Source organism: Fragaria vesca, linkage group LG2 (assembly GCF_000184155.1).
Source record: "Fragaria vesca subsp. vesca linkage group LG2, FraVesHawaii_1.0, whole genome shotgun sequence".
Lineage (NCBI taxonomy): Eukaryota > Viridiplantae > Streptophyta > Magnoliopsida > Rosales > Rosaceae > Fragaria > Fragaria vesca.
This window is the reverse complement of record NC_020492.1, coordinates 23,208,285-23,228,400: the sequence shown is the minus strand read 5'-3', so window position 1 is coordinate 23,228,400 and position 20,116 is coordinate 23,208,285. Positions and strand designations below refer to the sequence as shown.

Here is a 20,116-nt window from a genome sequence, read left to right as displayed (position 1 = left end):
ACATGGATAATTGGATATGCATAATCTATCCGAGGAGTCTTGGTATGTGCGTTTGGATTTTGGAGTTTGGACAAACGAGGGCTTCAACATGATGGTAATGGTCCTATTCACTTACCGAGAGGTGTTCTTTTCTCCTCCGTTTGATTTTGAGGATAAATAGTGCATATGACTGGCAGTTCTTCCACTTGGTCTATTAGCTGTGGTTGAATTTAACAAATAATTTAGATCCAAGTGATGGAACTCATGGAAGCCTTTTGTTCGTTTCAAGAATGGTACAATTGGTTCCTTGCATCTCATTATCCATCTACCAAGATGCAAATGCATGATCAACATTACTTACAACCTACCTTACAATAAGTGTCAGTGACATGTTTATGATGAGAAGGAGAATCACACTCTTCCATCTCGTTAACTGTCTACTTGCTTGAAGAAATGAAACTATTATGTAATATATATGCAGATCCCCTATCACATTTTTATGCACTAATCAGTAATCACCTTTTAGTCCCGTTTCATAATCTTAATTATAGGGTGGTTACAAAGAAACACTTCAAGCAACAGCAACTATCCAAGAAAAAAGTTGATGATAACCAAAGAAAAAACTATCCCAAGCAAAATGAAACCACTTATAAACAAAAGGTGCACGACTGATTGTTTTAGGTTGCAACTTAATATATCTCATAACGTTGAACCGTGACCTCCCCATCATGGACATGTAATCTTTCGTTTTTGTGTGTGGCCAAATATCATTACTTTCACGATCCGCCAGTTAGAAGGCTATCGTCACTGTTCCTTGAGAAACTCAGAACTCGATTAAAATCACTAAAATTGAATAATCCGATTTTTATTATCAGATCTTAGTTTGTTATATTTTTTTGATGAAAACCATTAATAACCAAGAAAAATCTATTTAATAGTTTCCAACCATGAATTCAGTTTTATAAACCTCAAAGGTCCAGTTTGGTATTGAATTTTGAGGATTAAAATCACTTATAATCACTATTTTAGATAGATTTTATGTTTGGTAAAATTTTAAAACATGCTTATCTAAAATTTTAGTTTAAATAACCATAATTTTATAAAATAAGTTAGTGGTTACTTATTTAAAACTAAATTTTTAAAAAATTAAGTTTTTAAATCACATACCAAAGTAAGCCTCTCTAACGTAATTAATTTCAAACCAAAGTACCAAATTATTTAGCCGAGTCCGGTGCGGCCACGTACGCATTGTTAGGCTCATGATCACATGATGTGATCATCAAACAATTTGGCGGGTGTGTACGACACCAATGTGCTCCACTTTCCCTTCTCCCAAAAACTCCCTAGATAAGAAGAGTAGCCAAGGAGAGCTATCTGACACCCGACTTCAGATCATCGGTACGATGTCGTTTTCGTCATTTCCACTACGATAATCATAAATACCAAAACATTCCCAGGAAGATTCATTCACTCATACATAGCCTTAATTTCCAAGTTCCAATTAATCCTTTGAGATTTTTTGCAGTTGTCTTAAGCAAAACTTTGCTTAATTCACTTCATGAGTGGACCCGTTTCAACTCCTAATCTCTTTTAAATAGCCGCCAACCACGACTCGTCAATTAAACGGAGTCAAATTAAGTGCTCTCTCTGTGTTTTTCTCTCGAGCCAAATGGCGGTTTCTGACGCGGTGGTGGGGAACTTGACGACGATATACGTGGCGGTCATCGCCGGAATCAAGGCCTACGGCGTGGTCTCTGGTCGGAGCTTCGGCGGATTCTTTGTGTTGCTTGCTTCCACCGTCGTGGTTTGCCTTATCCTGGTCCTGACGCTGACGTGGGACGTGTCGCGCAAAGCCACGTATGCTGTCACTTCCCGCGATGATGCCGAAGTCCACGAGAGTTGCAAGGGTGGGATTTGCTGGCATGGCGTCGCCGTCCGGTCGTCGGCTTCTCGGGTCCGGTTTAGGCTTCCCGAACAGCTTGTTAGTTATGGCTCTTCGTGAAGAAATGGCTTTGTGTTTTGTGGTGTTGAACAATGTAAAATATGTGGTTTGAGTCTTCGTTTTCGTTTGGTCAGAGTGGAGTAGACTCGATCGAGCTGAGCTTTGGCTACGAGATGCATACACATGGAGGTAGACAGGGGTTTGCTCTGTTGGTATTGTTTAATTAGTTTTGAATTATATAAGATTAGGGAGTTTGTTTGATATTTTGTTTTGTTAGGAAGGAACAGAAACGAATTGTACATAAATAATCCAAGAGAATATTCGTGTTTGTAAATAAAACGTCGGTTTGCATTTTCTGGAATTATGGGGGAGTGGAGGAGCATGCATATGACAGGATCCATGGCGTTTAATCCAATTCTAGCCAAACAAGGCCACCGCCGTGGTTAGACCGGAATCGGGTTTCTCCTTTGTTACAATCTAGGGGAGAAGAAGGGTACAAATTGTGAGCTCTATTATAAAACGACGTCGAATGGAGCATAGATATGAACAAGCATGTTTTGACAAACCTAAAGAACTAAAGAAGAATATCATTTTGATTTGAACGATGAGGGTTTTATAACATGGATCATAATTTGTAGACTCTTGTATAATTATAAGAAAACTTAAAATATATGACAACAACTTATATATATATATATATATATATATATATATTTTTGATACGAAAAGAAAATTATAAAGATAAACCTCTCGAACAACTCGAGTTTACATTATCAAAGAGCATGGCCGAGGTAAGAATTCTATTACTCCATATATGACCATCCGAAAATTAGTGTCCTTTATGAGCTATGCCGTCACAACAATAGAGTTCATAGATGAATATGCAGCTCATGGAATTTGTCATCAGGGAATTTAAGTAGAGCATTATCGGTTTCGATGACCTCTAGTCTCACTCTCACCGTAGTGGTTAGTGGATATAATAAGAGTAGAGATTCTGATACGACTTATGAAAATTGTTAATGGCCTGATAGGTGTGCAATGGCTAATGCAATAAAGCATGCTTGAGGTCATTGACCATGTGTCTTAGGAGAAAAGAGAAACGTACAACATATATTATACATGTCTACATTAAATTTACTTAAAAAACACGTAATCACTGTTATAATTCTTCATTTAAGAACATAAATATTCATTATGTTAAAATGTTTTTGTTCGACTCATAGCAATTGTTGTATATTATATAAAAAATAAACGATAGTTGTTGTATATCATTAGTCATTCTGTAATCAAAATAGCGTATATAGCTTAAACAAGAATGTCGTGATAGTTGTGAAGTCTCTTTACATATATACACATATAAATGTCACACTTGCCTAACCACATTACCTCATAACCATAACTGTCATTAGGTGAGATACAAAACCTTAAGGTTGCCTCTCATATAGTTAAGCTTTGCCTAATATAATGTATCAATACGATAAGCCTTGTGTTAGTCTAATTTTTGTTTTGTGGCACAATATTTACTGTTTTATTGGGAACCATTATAGTGAGAACTCTTAAGTTAATGACTAGTTAAAGACTTTTCGGTTTATGGTTTAAAAGATCTATGTTTTTTTTATCACATTTTGACATCTCATCTATTCAGTTTTTAGGTTTATATGAGTAGATCATTTATACAAGTTTTCAGCCAAATTGGTGTTCGTTAAGATAACAAACTAGATCAAATTAATAGACGAATCAACTCTGTCAAATATGAACCGTTCAAGTTCTTAATTGATATATCACACTTATAAATGCCTTAACAATTTTTAATATAGCTGAATATTTAGAGAAATGATATACTCATAAATACCTATAAACTGAACAGTCAAGATATAAATATAATATCGAAAGGTGGGATAAACAAAAAATCATCGACTTAAAGACTTTCGTTAGAAATGCTCCCCTGTTTTATATGCCGTAAATAATTAAAAATTACCAAAGCAACATTGTTTGTATCTTTTCCCACTACTATCCACTTCTATGCTCCTCAACCGTCTATTACTTCCTCAAGTACACACATCATCACATCCAACGGCTGAAAGCGAAAGACAAACAACCACCGAGAAACAGCGAAGCAAGTCCCGTAGAGAATTGACACTCTCAGGTCTCAGCTAGAGGTCCTCAAGCACCTAATCTCCACCCCCGCACTTTCTTCGCTCTTTCTTCTATTCCCTGGTTTCTCTCTATCTCCGCCGTACCAGAAACTCAATGGCCGAGACTCCATCTCAGTCGCCGCCGCCGCCGTCTCGTTCCGTCTCCGAAACGGAAACCGTGACGGAGGAGGCGCCGCAGGAGTACTGGTGCTACCACTGCGACAAGCGCGTCTCCGTCGAGACCGTCGCTAATCTCCCGGACATCGTTTGCCACGACTGCAAGAACGGCTTCGTCGAATCCATTCCCCGCACGGATCCTCCTCCTCCTTCGCAGCCGTCCGATCAGGCCAACGATCCTTACGGATCTCCGTTCCTCCAGGTGCTCCGGCTGATCGCGCAGGCGGCGCGTGACGAGGACGCGCCGCCGCCGCCGCCTCAGAACCCCCCTACCTCGGAGGAGGATTTCCTCAGGATTGAGCTTGACGGCTGGGACAACGACGAGGACGAGGACGAGGACGCGCACAGCGTCGAGTTTCACAACGGAGGCGGCGTGGAAAACGAGGAGGCGGAAGTGGAGGAGGAAGATGAGGAGGACAGATCGGATCGCGAGGAGGACGAGAATGAAGAGCGTGACGAAGAGGACCTGAGACGACGTCGTCGCGATGTGCTCCGCCTCCGCATCAGAGACTTCGCGACGCGGGCCCGGAGCGGGAGGAACCAGATTCTGGACTGGGCCGAGATCTTGATGGGCCTGGAGGACAACTCCATCGAGTTACGGTTCGAGATGCCGGAATCGGATCGTTACGTAGGCAATCCTGAGGATTACGTCGACGCAGCTGGCTATGAAGCTTTGCTTCAGACCCTGGCGGAGAGCGATGGCAGTGGAAGGAGAGGAGCTCCACCGGCTTCCAAAGCCGCCGTATCGCAATTACAAGCTGTGGATGAGGCTGGGGTGTGTGCCATATGCAAGGATATGGTCAATGTTGATGAAATGTCAAAGAAGCTGCCGTGTGGGCATGGATATCATGGTGACTGCATTGTGCCGTGGCTGAGCTCTAGGAATTCGTGCCCTGTTTGCCGGTTTGAGCTGCCCACCGATGATCCTGAATACGAGGAGGAGAGGAAGAAGCATGCTGTCAATGTGAGTGCCGGAGCTTCGGGCTCTGGTGGAGCTAATTCAGTCTCTGGCTGAAACGAATTGGTATTATAATTCTATGCAATGTCCCCCTTTATAATTTTTGTTCTAATTTGTAATCTATTTATGTTGTTTTTGGTTGTTTATTAGTTAGTAGTTGATTAGAAGAAGAAATTGAGATTGTTTTTATCTTCTTTCATTTTCTTCTGGATGTAAATAACATTTCAACTCAACTGTTGCTGGTGTTTGCTCATGTTTAAAATCATTTGGTCTTATCCATATAGAACAACACCGAGCAAGGACTTAATTGAAAAGATATAAAATGTGGCTCAAGCTTGGCTGATTTTAAGCAAGGCGGTCACTACTTTTCTGTAAGAACTTATTTTGTGCCTGAAAGTATGACTTGCAGACACTGCAAGCTACCATTTAGTCAAGGCCTTGTTTTTGAAAAGGGAGAATGCTTTAGTTTTCTTGAATTCCCAAAGTTTTGTTGATTTACCGGTGATACAAATTATTGGGAGGCATACCCTTTCTTATTATGTCTCGTCCTGTTTAGTGTATGTGTTATACTACTTACCCTTGCAAGTTGCTTTTCCATTCTTCTCTTGAGTCGTAGATGAAATGAACTTATTGGGTCAGAATTATGTTCATTTAGTATCTGCTATTCATGATTAGAGTGGCCTTCTTTTCATCCTGTTAGTTATGAATTAAGATCATGGGTTTGTAAGTATTTATATTAGCTAAACAAGATAACCAAGAAGGGTACTCAATGTATAAGTTCATATTTTGTGGTTGATAGTTTTCAGTTGTGGTGCACTGGTTGCACATGATTCTACGTTCCGTTTATTCTTGATTGAGAGGCACAAAAAGCTGTCCTTTAGTTGCCTTCGTCTAATAAAACCTTGGTGCATCCTGCTGTTTGTTATATAAAAACTATGGTAATCTATTTCCTCTGTTATTAGGCCATTAACCTTACATGTTTACAGTATCTGCTTTCTGCTTCACAACCTTGCATCTTCACTGTTTGCTCTGGCCACAATATTTCATCAATAAAAGTTTAGGTGTTGGTTTTCATTAAGTCTCACCAAGTCAGTTCAATAATGCAGGAACCGGTGGTTTCTTCAATTTATCAATGTGAAACTGCGAATATCTTTGCTGAGTGATACTACAACCTGATAGTTCTGGTTGTTATTTTGTTTCTGCTATCTGGTTATCTACATCAGGTTGTTATTTTGTTTCTGCTATCTGGTTATCTACTTATGTAGTTATGTATACCTCTTTTATCTATGTATACCATGTCTTCTGAATTTCAATGGGAGTGAAAACTCCTACAACACTTCTCATGATCAATCACATCATCTTTTAGAGGTGCATTTTCAAGCTAAGTGGCTGCATGTTCATGGAATTTGTAAGTGCTCTTTAGTTCATGTCGGTCTCCACTGCTTTCTATACTGTTTGTTGAGTGCCAAACTGGTGTTCTCAGCATTCTCTTTGTCTCCGCTGCTTTCTATGCTGTTATGTGAGGTAGCAAACTGGTGTTCTCAGCATTCTGTTTGTCGGTCAGACTCATAATAGGCGCAATGGCATGTCGATTATGCACAGCTTTTGCGATTGATAGAAAGCAAAACTGCCTGAACATGAATATCACTAATGTCATTGTTCTAATCATTTGGATGATGATTTATGAAGAGAGTGTGGGTGTCTCGTTACACAGCATCGTGCTTTTTATATCTTATTCTGATCAAAAGCAGTCAAACACAGCTAATCGCCGGGCAGGCGCGCACAAATGCACCGAAAGTTTCTTTTGAATTTTCATATTCTTTTCAATTTCCCCGGTTTGAAAACATCTGACTGGTCTGAGAGTTGGGGGACTTCGCAAGCCTTATCACTCCCGAACCCAACAACTATTTCACGTATGAGAAACGCGGTACCCGAGACGAATCCCTTCTTACTTGAGAAATTGGGGGACTAGTGGGTATGACGTCACTTACACTTGGCGTTATTATTGGCAACTTCTCAAGTAATTGATCCTCTTATTCAGGAATTTAGGGGACTTGTTCTTACTTGAGAAATTGGGGGACTAGTGGGTATGACGTCACTTACACTTGGCGTTATTATTGGCAACTTCTCAAGTAATTGATCCTCTTATTCAGGAATTTAGGGGACTTGTAGATGCGATGTATATCTTATACCGTCAAACATAAGCAACGACTTCGTAGACCATGCTCCAGCCATGGCAATCTCCGCCTCCGACATACATTCGGTAGACCGATATCCGAGTTATCTCATCATAGTGAAGGATCATCAATACCATATCGGGAATGTGCTCCTCCAAACTCCACAAGAAGACATCATGAGAAGATATATGCGCACATTGTCCCACATTGGAAACATGTAATGTGAGGGAACATTTCTTAACTATAAAAGGAAGGCTTCCCATATGAAGAAATAAGATCAACTGATCCAACTCCATCCCAACTCAACTCCACACTTGTAACATGTAAGACATTGAGGCCTCATGATAGTAGATTCAAGTGGACGTAGCCATGCCTTCCAATGACATGGTGAACCACTATAAATGTTGTGTATACATGTCATTGTATGTGTTCTCGTTTAATCATGTTCTTGCCTAGCCTACGGGTTTATGCATCAACATAAAGCGTAGTTTTAAGAGAATTGCTGATAATAAGACTAGAGAATAATCTAGAAACTTCTAGAGCTATCTAGCTAGAAAGAATACTAGACACAAGAGAATACAAAGTTACCAACAGTAAACAAGAACATAGATTCTCAAATTCCAAAAACAAACTTTAAAGTTTAACATATGCACATCATATATACAATATGCTAGCCATTGCCCATTGGTAACAAGATGTGTAGAAATCTCTTAATGGAACTAAAGAATTGTGGAAATCAAATAATGAGAGAATGGAAACTCATATACTAACAGACGTTCGTGATAACAAAATTACAAATACTAAAACAATAAAAAGCCTTTGTCATGCTATAGTGAGGCGACATGAGTTGAAAGAAAAATTCCTAAAATTTAATTCATATAGAATGATATATTGTGCTCTTTATAAGCTCCTTGAAAAGAAAGTCATCACGATCCATCAACTTGATCCTCGGCCTTTGGTACATCCTGTAAGTCCTCCATATATCTCTTCCAGTACCAGTGTTGCTTCCACACTCTCTCATTTATCTCATCAATGGGGATATTCTTAGTCTCAGGAATGAAAAAATACGTAAAGAGTGTCATGACAAGGACCCAAGCCGAGAAGAAATAGAATATCCCAAACTTCATGTGACATAGCATCGAGAGGAATGCTTGTGCTATGACGAATGTGAACAACATGTTGGTACTAACAACCATACTCTGACCAGCAGATCGAGTCTCAGCGGCGAATGTTTCACTAGGGATCAACCAGCCAAGAGGTCCCCAAGACCATGCAAAGGATGCCACAAAGCTGCACACGAGAACCACCACTAGAATTCCCAAATCATGCCCGAGGTTGTTAGAATGATCTTTAACTTTAAGTCCCATCAGGACTGCAACTACCATTTGAGAAAGGAACATTTGGAAACCAGCTTGTATCAGGAGTTTTCGGCGACCGGCTATGTCTACTAAGATGACTGATACAATGGTTGAAACGACATTAACGGATCCGGTTATAGCAGCTGATACAAGGGAAGCATTACTCTTGAATCCCAAAGTCTGGAACAAAACTGGAGCGTAGAACATGATAGCGTTGATGCCAGTGAATTGTTGGAAGATCTGTACCAATTTAACATAAACATAAATGATTTTAGAGACCATGTCAATCATAAACATAAATGATTTTTAACAAAAAGGGATTGAAATTAAAATGTATTACCTGCATCATAATTCCAATGACCAGAGTAGGTCTGTTCCTACGCTTAAGGAGATTTTTGAAGGGATTTTTCACTTCGGTAGCAGCACGACTTGCATCAACAATTTCATTGTATTCTTGATCGACATTATCAACACCACGAATCCTTTTCAGAATTGCTTTTCCCTCCTCCAACTTACCTCGTGCGATTAAACTGTTAGGAGTGTCTGTCACAATAAGAGACCCAACAGTGAGCAGAAGTGCGGGTACCCCAGCCAAACCCAATGATATTCTCCATCCATACCCGTTTGCAAGTCTGGTCGGCATAAAATTAACATGTTAGTCACTAGTAAAAACTTAAAAGTCCAAAATTAAGATCAATCAGGAGTAAAAAATTCGATTCACCTCTAGTTTGCAATCAACGCTACTTATTCTTTTTTCTTTTTTTTTAAGTTGAAATTCTTACAATAAATACAAAATTTAAGATAGTTAAAAAAACAAAAAAAAAACAAAACATGTAGTGTAGAATTAGGGATAAGAGAGCTTACTTGGCTGTTCCATAATTGATCAAGTTTGCACCGAGAATGCCAATGGTGATAAAGAGCTGGAAGAGTATGTTCAATGCCCCACGAATTCTTGTGGGTGCAATCTCAGAAAGAAATAATGGAATTGCCTGCAATATAAACAAAAGTACGCAGATTAAACAGGTCCAGGGTTTGAGAGCCAGAGCGAAATAAACAAAGATTCATAGCAGTACGTATAAGATAATGGTTATAACTAACATACCTGGTTAGCAAAACCAACTCCACAACCAAGTAAAAGCCTCCCAATAATGAGCATTGCAAGGTTAACAGCTGCAGCATTCAAAATTGTTCCAGCCAAAAAGAGAATCCCAGCAATCAACATAGACATCTTTCTGCCGAGTCTTTTGGTTATGTATGACGCAAACAAGGTTGCTATTATAGCAGCAAGGTATAATGAAGATGTGAACAACTGTAGGCCTTGATTATCGTATTTGCAGTAATTGCCGGTAAGTCCTGGAACTTGCTGATTTCTATAGACCGTCGGGAAGAATTTCTTCAGAAAATCGGGCATCGATGTAACACCCCCTACATCAAACAAGTTCAGATTGATTAATATACGTTAGTTTGTTTTTCTAGCTAGCACATATGCTAATAGATTGGGAGCGAGTGAGCCAATCACATACCTGATATACCAACATCGTAGCCAAACATGAGGCCACCGGAAGCGGCCATTAAGCAAGAAATTACCACGAGCGGAGTGATCGTTGCTTCGAATTCTGTGCCTCCATTTGCCACTCCATGCCATCCCATGGCTTCTGCTTGTTGCAAAATCACTAGGGTTTAGATCTCACGAAAGTTGAAAAGATGATCAAGAGTAAGAGAATAAACTAGCCTGGTGAATGGTGATACGTACATTGTGCATGCGAAGCTGGGTTTATATATAGAGACAATTAACCTCAAGTTAACAGCTTCCGAGTCGGAAATGGTGTCCGAGAGTTAACAGCTCTCGAATTGGAATTAGTATCCGAGAGCGAGAGTTAAACTTCTTTCTTATTGTAATTGGTATCCGAGAGTTAACAGCTTTCGAATTGGGATCACTGGTTATGTTCTTGTTACTTGGTTATTAGTCAAACATGCATGCATATATTTGATCCATAGTTCATACTAATATATTATCAAAGTTGGATAAATTAGTTAATTAAACGTCTCTAGTTATCCACTTTATGCAATTATCGTTAGGTAAAATGTATATTTTAAGACTTCTAGTTGCTCTGTAGTTGTATATTATATTTACTGATTTTACATACAATTATAGAAGTATGAACAAATGGGTGTAATAAGGGGAAATGGATGTCGGATGATATATAGTTTTCATTTTGTTTACACCCGTAATTAATATTTTATTAGACAATAAATGTTTAAGTGAATATTAGTTAAATTTATGGTTCACGTCACACCGCCTGTCAACAAAATCGGGCGAGCTGAACGGTAGAGTTTGCATGCAAAGAGACTTGCGAAGTTACCATGCGAGTTAGACAAGGCTTGCATGCGAGGATTAGAGGTTCTCATATGACTTCGCATAGAAGGACTTTGCATGTAAGGTATGCATGCGAAGAGCTGGCTATGGTTACATGCGAAAAAGGAGATCATTATCCTTGGTATGGGTTTGATCATTATCCCTTGTCTATTTGTGCAATATATGTGCATGGAGTCCAATGCGTGCATGCATGGCGAAGTCTGAGGAGTTGGATTAATTACAAAGTCTATTTCTTAATAGATCTGTCATTAACATATATGGGTGCTTATCTCCATGAAATATCATTCCCTAGGCAACATATATAACAATTGCCTAAGAATTGTCTACGTCCAGTACATCTCTATAATTATATCGCTAAGACAACTAGTATTTTTGCCTACGATATTTTACAATTTGAAGACTTTTACGAGTCTTTACCTTGTTTTGGGCTAGTATATGTGGTCTTAAAATAAACCTACATACGTGATTGAAACTAACAAAACTTTGTGCAACTCAACCGACTATGCAGCGAAGATCTAACAACTAACGAATTCACCACTATATAAAGGAGTTCGAGGATCTGGTCTTACACACAATCTCTCAATACAAACACAACTACAAACCTTCGAGCTAGTTGAACCCGACGCTAACGCATCTTGCCTTAGCACCTTTTACTTTCGAAGCTCTTCAGAGTTTCGCCCTGTTTATTTTCCTTTGGTTGCTCTGCTTATTTCGAACCGAGTATCGATTTGAATGATAGAAGTTTACTCGTAAATCCTCGCCCGTGAGGTGTCACCGGAGCCCTATCTTCATTAGCCACAAACCTGGGATCGGTGATCAGAGCACGCCACCTTTTAGAAACGTACTTGAACCGCATAAGAGATTTGGGAGGCAGAGTTGACAGGATTTGTTCCACTACATCTTGTTCAATGTTTTTGTGAACCTCCGTCATATTCAAATCTTCTATCTCCGTCATATTCCATCCCCTTTTGGCTCCAACACAGCTCTCTACACAAAAATCAATAAACCCGAAAAAAGTTTCGAAATTTAAACACTTTCTTACTTCCTAATCATTCTCTCAGAAACATTAACACAGCAAATACAATTGGGGAAATGATAAAATTACCTGAATGGGGAAAAGCTTAGTGATCCCCTTCTTGGCCAAAGCAGACACTATCTCCTTATCAATCCCTATCCTCGAAATCTCGAGGCCCTCGTCGCCGCTCGCTTTAGACGACACGTCGTACTGGCCGTCCTCCACGGCGAACTGGGCGGCGTCCAGAGTCGGCGATGCGCGATAATTCAAAGTCCCCGATTTCGCGTGAAAGTTCCGAACTTGAGAACTGTGGGAGGAACAGACACAGACAGTTGGAGAAGAGAGGTGGAATGGTTGAGTGTTTGATTAGGGATTCTGTTGTCTTCTGGTATGGGAGGGAAGGGAAAGTTCAAACTATGATGCCATGATTCATTCTACGTGTCCGTCAACCTGTTTAATTATATATGAGCATGCTGGTCTCTAGACTATAGGACAAAGCTGTAGTCGTATCTATTATCAACTCGTGGAGTACACATGTCAAACATGACTCTCGTAGAACATAACTATTCCATGCTGAACGACACGTACATATGCATGGCAGATGCACTTGGCTGCCTATATCGTAGTGGCTCCATTTGTCAAGTCTTTTGTTCATAAGCATATAAGTTGTTACCACATATGTTTGAATTGCATGAATCTTTGGTTTTTAGTAGCCATGCATGAAGTTTTGGCAATCCAGGTACACATGAGTGTTCCACTAATTATGAACATATCTTCATAATGGGATAATCAAAATGTGTATCACTGAACCCATGCAACAAAAATCATTTTCTGTAATCGGTTGTGTTGTAATGTTATATAAGATAGAACTTATGAAGTGAAAAAATCATAATCTTATTTCAAAACCACATAAACCCAATTTTAAAGTTTAACAACAAAGAGGGGTCTGACCATCTTTTATGCTATCAAGTAGCAATAAACACATACTTTTCTTCTAAGTGTAAAACTCAAAGCAAAGTGTTGTATTTTTTTTGTTGTATTAAGAAGACATAATATAAACCCATATCGTGAGTTCAGAAGCTGATTTTTCTTTACCTCTCCATAATACCCTTCAACTAAACTCTAAACTCAAGCAGATATCAGATAGATGAATTTTAGAACCCTAACTATAACATGCAAAGTTTTATGCTGCCCTCATCCATTATAGAATTACATGTTATGTTTTGCCCTCTACATTTAGTAGCACATAGTAGCACATAGATTTTGGTAATTATTAACAGCAAATAGAATATCGATGTATATGTTTATGCAAGATAACTATATATACAAATTTAGTAAGAGAATCATATATTGGTTCATCTAAAAATAAGAGCACTATTGACTATATATCACTGTTGTCAATGTTCCAACTAGAAAGTTCAACAAACAACTGACTAATATATTGACAGAGAGCCCTAGCTAATACAGAGAGCCCTAGCTGATTGACTCAAAGTTTAACACCACTCAATGTTTCAATAACATGACAATTCATACAAATAGCAACATGGCTACACTGATAAAATCATAAAAATAATAATATTAATTTACGTTCAATCACACATACATGCTGATACATGCTGATAAAGTTATTAGCCTATCAATAATTTCAAAGAGACCAGCTATAAATCTTATGGAAACATGTACTGATTGAGATACTAATATTGATAAGAACTTTGTGTTCATATTCTCCTAGATGCTAAGCAATGACAACCAATTGCAAAAATTTGAAATGAATAAATGTTACTTGGCAAACTCTACCAACTTGACACAAGCTGTTATAGTAGCACACAAGTTTCATCCCTGGTTCATAATTCATACCATTTAAACATCTAACTCAAAAAAATTCCTTTTGAACCGCTTCTCAATTGCATCCAATCTCTCAATTTCTCTATAAGTTTAGGGTTAAATTTGTCATAAACAAAAAGTTATATTGTCACACCCCAGACTTGGTTTCAGTGGTTTCCGAGCACTCAACACAAAATCTGAGGCGTGAGCGGGAAAAATAAAAGAAAATAATACAAATTCAAATACTTTTCCATAAATTGTTAAAAACAAAACAAATTGTAATAACAAAACAATTACAGAGATAAAACTGGTCTGAGGTCTAACTCACTTCTAATCTTCCGTACCCTTTTATACTCTCGTACACGTCAACTAAGCGTTACAGTTAGACTTCCCGAAATACGTGTCCTCATAAATACCTGAACAAGACTCATAGGGGTGAGCTTATGCTCAGTAGGATTAAACCTCTTTAGGTTATACTTAACTATGTCAAACAATCAAGTTGTCAATCAATGTCATATATAACAACAAATTGATGCATAAATGCTAATGCACTCCCTCCACTCTATTACTAGCTAATTAGTTCATACACCCAAGACATATATACCTACACGTCTCATACCGTGTAGATGTCTCAAATATACGACCTAACAAATCAATAATATATAAACTCTAGTACCTCTTTTACTAACCTCATGTCCTCAGTCCCGAAACCCGAAAGATCGTTTTATCAACTCATACGTCGAAAGGGCATACATTCCATACTCATTTGCGCAGGTGGGCTGATCATAGCTACTAGAAGTCCCCATGAGGAAACTCAACTACACAAAATGTATCTGTACTAATAATCTCATTCTCTTCTCCAGAATCACCATTCTCACTATCCTCACACTTCCTCACAATGCATTATGTATGCAATCAAATATCGATACGTGTAATAACATCCAACATATGCTTTTACGTAAAGCAATAACATCGATCATATACACATGCTTATATCGATTAGCAATAACATTCAAGAGTTAATCACTCAATTGCACACAAAGCATCGATTTCAAGTAGTAACCTAATTATCAATTTATAAAAAGGTTTCCCGAGAGACCTTACATGGAATTCGAGCGTTAGTTCCAATGTTAAGCAAAATTAGTAACACATCGACTTGCTTTCTGAAATTTGTATCCTTCTGTTCCTAGAGTTCTGTGACTCACATTTGACCCTCGTACCAAATCTTTATTGTTGAAGTAGCCGAGGAATCATTTCAAGTCAATCAAATCAAATCATTGAAATTGATAAGGACACCCAATGTTACTGTCAACCAAATTACATATTCTCATGCTCGAGCCGGATTGATTGCCAAATAAACTTCAAGGCCATCGGTTGCGAAGTCGTCTTCTTTGGTCTCAATCTCAGAAACGAACAGTAGGAATGAGAAAAATAATCTATTGGGCCTCGTTATGGGCCTTTTAGTTTAGGCCTTTGGGTCGTCCACGTCGTTTTATTTCTTCGAGCGAAGCGGTAAACGACGCCGTCCCATTCCAGCGTCATGTCGTAGACAATTCTCTAAACCCTAATCGAATCCCTCCCAAAATTCCACTAAACCCTTCGACTCAACTCAGAGAGAGTCTGAGAGACCCTCACATTTCAATGGCCCCGTCTTTCGTCTTCGAACCTCCGAGCGATGAAGAATACTCAGAGCCAGAAGAGCAAGACTACTCCGACGCCGAAGACGAAGACGAAGAAGAACAAGAAGAAGCATCTCTAAAACCCTCGCGTCCTCCTCGCACATCTCAGTCCCCATGGGACTTCGCTGCCTACTCCGAAACCGTCGCCGAAGAACACGCTCGCCGGAGCACCACCTCCGTCGACGAGAAGATATCCAAGGCCCGCCAGCAACTCGCCGTCCCTCTCCCCGACCCGGACGACGCTTCTAGCTCCGGATCCGAATCCGATAAACAAGTAACTATCTAAACCCTAGGAATTTCATTCAGTTCAATTTTTCAGAGATTAAATTGTCTCATAAATCGGTTGTGTTGATTATTCAGGAAGATTATAAACCGGAAGATGAGGAAGACGACGGTGCTACGAATGCCGCTGAGAATAAGCCTTTCTTTGCTTCGTCGGACGGCACGTCGTTTCATGCGAACTCGTTCCTGGAGCTCAATTTGTCGAGACCTCTGCTCCGGGCCTGTGAGAAATTGGGCTATGCCAAGCCCACGCCGATTCAGGTTTCGGAACCTTTTTCCACTGAACATTTCATTTCTTGTTTGCTGTTTTCGCTTTACTGAATTTGTAGTGTTTTGTATGATGTAGGCAGCATGCATTCCGCTGGCTTTGTCGGGACGTGATATATGCGGAAGTGCCATTACTGGTTCGGGGAAGGTACATTTTGATTCTGAGTTGTTGGATGAAAGATTGTCATCGTTGTTGTTTGTATTTCAACTTAGGTTTTTTATCATTTTGTAAAGACGGCTGCTTTTGCATTACCTACACTGGAGAGATTATTGTTTCGCCCGAAGCGGGTTCCTGCCATAAGAGTCCTTATTCTGACTCCTGCGAGAGAACTGGCAGTACAGTAAGTTCAAATTTCCTTCCTGGTTATGTTATTACAATATTTCTGTTTCATATGCATATCATGTGTATACATTTCTATAATCTGGCTATGCTCAAAACTTTGAATAAGCCTGTACATTGAAACGACTTCAATTATATACAAATTGATTAATTTTCTCTGCTTATGCGGTATATTTCATTATTCATGCTGATAACTCTATGCCATCAATGCTTGCGAGTATTGTTGTGTTTTTGGGTCTAAGACAGTAAAATTGTTTCTTATAATGGCAGGTTTCATTATCTCCTGCCAGTTGATCAAATACAATAGAATACTTTTGAGAAACAGTTTTCTTTGTAAACAAGTTCCTTCAGTTCAACTTTTCATCTTTTTTCTCCTTGCTTTTTGTTAATTTTTTATTTTTTTTTTCACATCATTTTCAGGGTTCATAGTATGATTGAGAAACTTGCTCAATTTACTGATATCAGATGTTGCCTGGTTGTTGGAGGTCTTTCACTAAAGGTTTGATTTACTTTTATTTCTTAACATCCTTTCACCAAATATAAGATTTCGGTTTGAGGTGGAATACTTGCATCGTTTTAATAAATGCCTTTCCGTAGAAGCCAAAGTATATTTTCTTTCTTGTTTTTTCTTTTCCCCCTTGAGCTCATATCTTCTTGGTCACTTGATTATATGTGTTTTCACCCCTTGTCATATTTTCTATTTTATCTGTGATAAATTATCACTGGTTTCTTGGTGAAACAGAAAATGAAAAAGCGGCAATTTCTAAGGGAAATTGGGATTTATCTGATATCTAACCACATTGCTTTAATCCTTGTATTCCCAACTAGCAGTTAATTCTTATGTGCCTGTCATGTGTCTCATTACATAATGTTTTTTTTATTACCTTTTTGCATTATTTTGCAAGAATATTGAGGCGATGCTATTTGTCAGGTCCAAGAGGCAGCCTTGAGATCAATGCCAGATATCGTCGTGGCTACCCCTGGACGGATTGTAGATCATTTACGAAATTCTATGTCTGTGGATTTGGATGATCTTGCTGTTCTAATTCTTGATGAGGCAGATCGCCTGCTGGAAGTGGGGTTTAGTGCTGAAATTCGTGAGCTGGTATGTTCTTGCCCTTTTGGTGAAAGCTTGCCAACAACTGAGATATTGCTCATTTCTCGAAGTGCACAGATATTCTGTTTTGTTTTGTCTTGATAAACCATTTGCACAATTTCTGATCCTCATACTTTGTGTGCAGCTTCGTGTATGCCCCAAAAGGAGACAAACCATGCTATTTTCAGCTACGATGACTGAAGAAGTTGATGAACTTGTCCAGCTTTCTCTCACCAAACCACTACGCCTTTCAGCTGACCCATCTGCCAAACGGCCAGTGACACTAACTGAGGAGTAATGATCAACTTTTTTAGCCATTCAGTTATACTCAAACTGTTCATCAATTTCAGCAGCAATTCATTCATGAAAATATAATTTGCTGTTGTTTATTATCTAGGGTGGTTCGGATACGACGTATGCGTGAACTAAACCAGGAAGCAGTTCTACTTGCACTGTGCACAAAGACATTCAAACAAAGAGTGATCATATTCAGGTTTGTACTATTTACTTTAGGGTTTAGACTGACTGATATCTGTTGTTACTTCTCTGTGCTCATTTTCCCCTCTCTTGCAGTGGCACAAAACAAGCTGCACATAGGTTGAAGATCTTATTTGGGTTAGCTGGCTTGAAAGCCGCTGAGCTTCATGGAAATCTCACTCAAGTCCAGCGCCTAGATGTGAGTAATTTGTGTTCATACATGAACATTGATAAATATATATACATATATTTGTATTATTGTATTATTGGTTGGTGAAGTTTTCTCTTATATATATAGTGGTATAAAAAAGGCCCTATGTGTTGTATACTTCTTTCTGCACTCTTTATATTTTTCTATGGTTACCTTATACCTACCTATCTTTATTGTTGGTGTAGGCATTGGAACTTTTCAGGAGGGAAAAGGTTGACTTTTTGATTGCCACAGATGTCGCTGCTCGTGTAAGAACCTATTTCTTTTTCTCTTTTTTGGTGTGCCTTAGTTTTTCTCTTATATATATATGTCATATGCTGCTGTATGGCATTAAAGTTTGGTTTGTTTTCTGTAGGGTCTTGACATAATTGGTGTTGAAACAGTTATAAATTATGCATGTCCACGTGATCTTACAAGGTAATTGCTTCTTTTATAACATGTTTGTCCATTCACCGGTCTTTCCCTTGGATGTCAGTCATATACTGTTTTTGCATATATGATGCTTGCATATGTAAATATCTCTTATTTGTTTCTTGCATTTTGTGTCTTTTCTCAGCTATGTTCATAGAGTGGGTCGTACAGCAAGAGCTGGAAAAGTAGGATGTGCCGTGACTTTCGTGACTGATACTGACCGATCTCTGTTAAAAGCAATTGTGAGTTCAAGTGTGGTCATATTCTCATGCCATTCTTTGTTTTTATACCCGTCATCAAGTATTCTAGCTCTTCTAGCAACAGTTTGTTTTAGAGTTGATGATTTTTGTATACAATGTTGGCTTCTCTTGTAATGAAAAGTGTTAACCTATCCTTCGGGTGAATTTATTTTGATAGGCAAAAAGAGCGGGTTCAAAGCTGAGGAGTCGAATCGTTGCCGAGCAGTCAATTACTAAGTGGTCTCAGATAATTGAGCAATTGGAAGATCAAGTGGCCACAATTCTTCGAGAAGAGAGGTTTTTACTATTTCACATCATATATATTTATTTATTTGATTTTTCTTGTAAAACTGTTATAGATTATATATGTGTGCAGCGAAGAGACAGCACTAAGAAGAGCTGAAATGGAAGCAACAAAGGTACTTTAGCAAAGCTATCCCATAGCTATATAATGTGTGGCATTTTGAGAATAATCTAAAATCAGACAGCTTTAGTATAGTTATTTATTTCATAGTTACCGACATTGATATTTTGGTTCTTGTAACTTTTACTACAGGTAGAGAATTTGATTGCACACAGAGATGAAATTTATTCACGCCCTAAAAGGACCTGGATTGTGACTGAAAAGGAGAAGAAGGAGGTAGTGAAGGCATCTAAGGTAAAAAGATGAGTCTGTATAGTTATTTTTTGGGACATAGTACCTGGTATATGCTTGGATTGTTCAAAGGCTACTCTTATTAGATCCTCAAAACATTGACTTAATTTTTTCCATGAACCACTCGTTTTTGCTCCTGTTGTATATATTTTTTTTCTACTTTAGAAAAATGATTTATGACATCAACTGATAGGCATCTGGTGAAAGAGAAAAACATTCTGGACGCGAGGTGATCAGTGCCGAACAAGCGGAAGAACTGAAAATGAAAGAAAAGAGGAAACGAGAGCGTGAGGTAATATTTCATCCCAGTCTAGCACTGTTTTATCTGATTATTTATTGATTGTTTTGGGGTGAAGCAAAAATAACATAATGAGTGTGGAGCAGAAAAATTTACCGCGTAAGAAGCGCCGAAATTTGGAAGCTGCTAGAGAAATGTTGGAGGAAGAAAATCAAAATCGAAAGTCAGAAGTATGTTTCTCTCTTCTCTCTCTCTCTCTCTCTCTCTCTCTCTCTCTCT

At 38.7% G+C, this 20,116-nt stretch overlaps 4 protein-coding genes and 1 non-coding gene across 5 annotated transcripts in view; 3 read left to right on the top strand and 2 right to left on the bottom strand.

The window, feature by feature from the left end:
• The first annotated feature begins 1,358 nt into the window (after window positions 1–1,358).
• Window positions 1,359–2,511, top strand: LOC101304061. The gene has a single exon (XM_004291303.1). It carries the CDS (start codon window positions 1,649–1,651, stop codon window positions 1,979–1,981), a length of 333 nt encoding a protein of 110 aa, XP_004291351.1. The 5' UTR covers window positions 1,359–1,648; the 3' UTR covers window positions 1,982–2,511.
• Window positions 2,512–4,171: 1,660 nt separating this feature from the next.
• LOC101303770 (E3 ubiquitin-protein ligase CIP8-like) lies at window positions 4,172–6,573 on the top strand. The gene is made up of 2 exons (XM_004291302.1): window positions 4,172–5,257; window positions 6,298–6,573. The coding sequence occupies exon 1, from the start codon at window positions 4,172–4,174 to the stop codon at window positions 5,246–5,248; it is 1,077 nt and encodes a 358-aa protein (XP_004291350.1). The 3' UTR covers window positions 5,249–5,257; window positions 6,298–6,573.
• A 1,721-nt stretch (window positions 6,574–8,294) lies between these two features.
• LOC101307462 (sugar transport protein 13-like) lies at window positions 8,295–10,376 on the bottom strand. The gene is made up of 5 exons (XM_004292894.1): window positions 10,250–10,376; window positions 9,829–10,151; window positions 9,591–9,715; window positions 9,067–9,358; window positions 8,295–8,966 (listed from the first exon to the last, which is right to left on the bottom strand). Exons 1-5 carry the CDS (start codon window positions 10,374–10,376, stop codon window positions 8,295–8,297), a joined length of 1,539 nt encoding a protein of 512 aa, XP_004292942.1.
• A 1,040-nt stretch (window positions 10,377–11,416) lies between these two features.
• Window positions 11,417–12,551, bottom strand: LOC101303580. The gene is made up of 2 exons (XR_184033.1): window positions 12,209–12,551; window positions 11,417–12,090 (listed from the first exon to the last, which is right to left on the bottom strand). It is a non-coding gene; the product is annotated as an uncharacterized LOC101303580 (transcript).
• A 3,032-nt stretch (window positions 12,552–15,583) lies between these two features.
• Window positions 15,584–20,116, top strand: part of LOC101307177 (DEAD-box ATP-dependent RNA helicase 28-like) — a 6,419-nt gene continuing 1,886 nt past the window's right edge. The window contains exons 1-17 of the mRNA XM_004292893.1: window positions 15,584–15,895; window positions 15,982–16,164; window positions 16,250–16,318; window positions 16,405–16,511; window positions 16,931–17,009; window positions 17,442–17,615; window positions 17,752–17,900; window positions 18,004–18,099; window positions 18,180–18,282; window positions 18,480–18,542; window positions 18,650–18,711; window positions 18,851–18,947; window positions 19,123–19,241; window positions 19,321–19,363; window positions 19,501–19,602; window positions 19,793–19,891; window positions 19,984–20,071. Coding sequence (XP_004292941.1) covers window positions 15,584–15,895; window positions 15,982–16,164; window positions 16,250–16,318; window positions 16,405–16,511; window positions 16,931–17,009; window positions 17,442–17,615; window positions 17,752–17,900; window positions 18,004–18,099; window positions 18,180–18,282; window positions 18,480–18,542; window positions 18,650–18,711; window positions 18,851–18,947; window positions 19,123–19,241; window positions 19,321–19,363; window positions 19,501–19,602; window positions 19,793–19,891; window positions 19,984–20,071 — 1,945 coding nt within the window. The remainder of the gene's footprint in view (window positions 15,896–15,981; window positions 16,165–16,249; window positions 16,319–16,404; window positions 16,512–16,930; window positions 17,010–17,441; window positions 17,616–17,751; window positions 17,901–18,003; window positions 18,100–18,179; window positions 18,283–18,479; window positions 18,543–18,649; window positions 18,712–18,850; window positions 18,948–19,122; window positions 19,242–19,320; window positions 19,364–19,500; window positions 19,603–19,792; window positions 19,892–19,983; window positions 20,072–20,116) is intronic.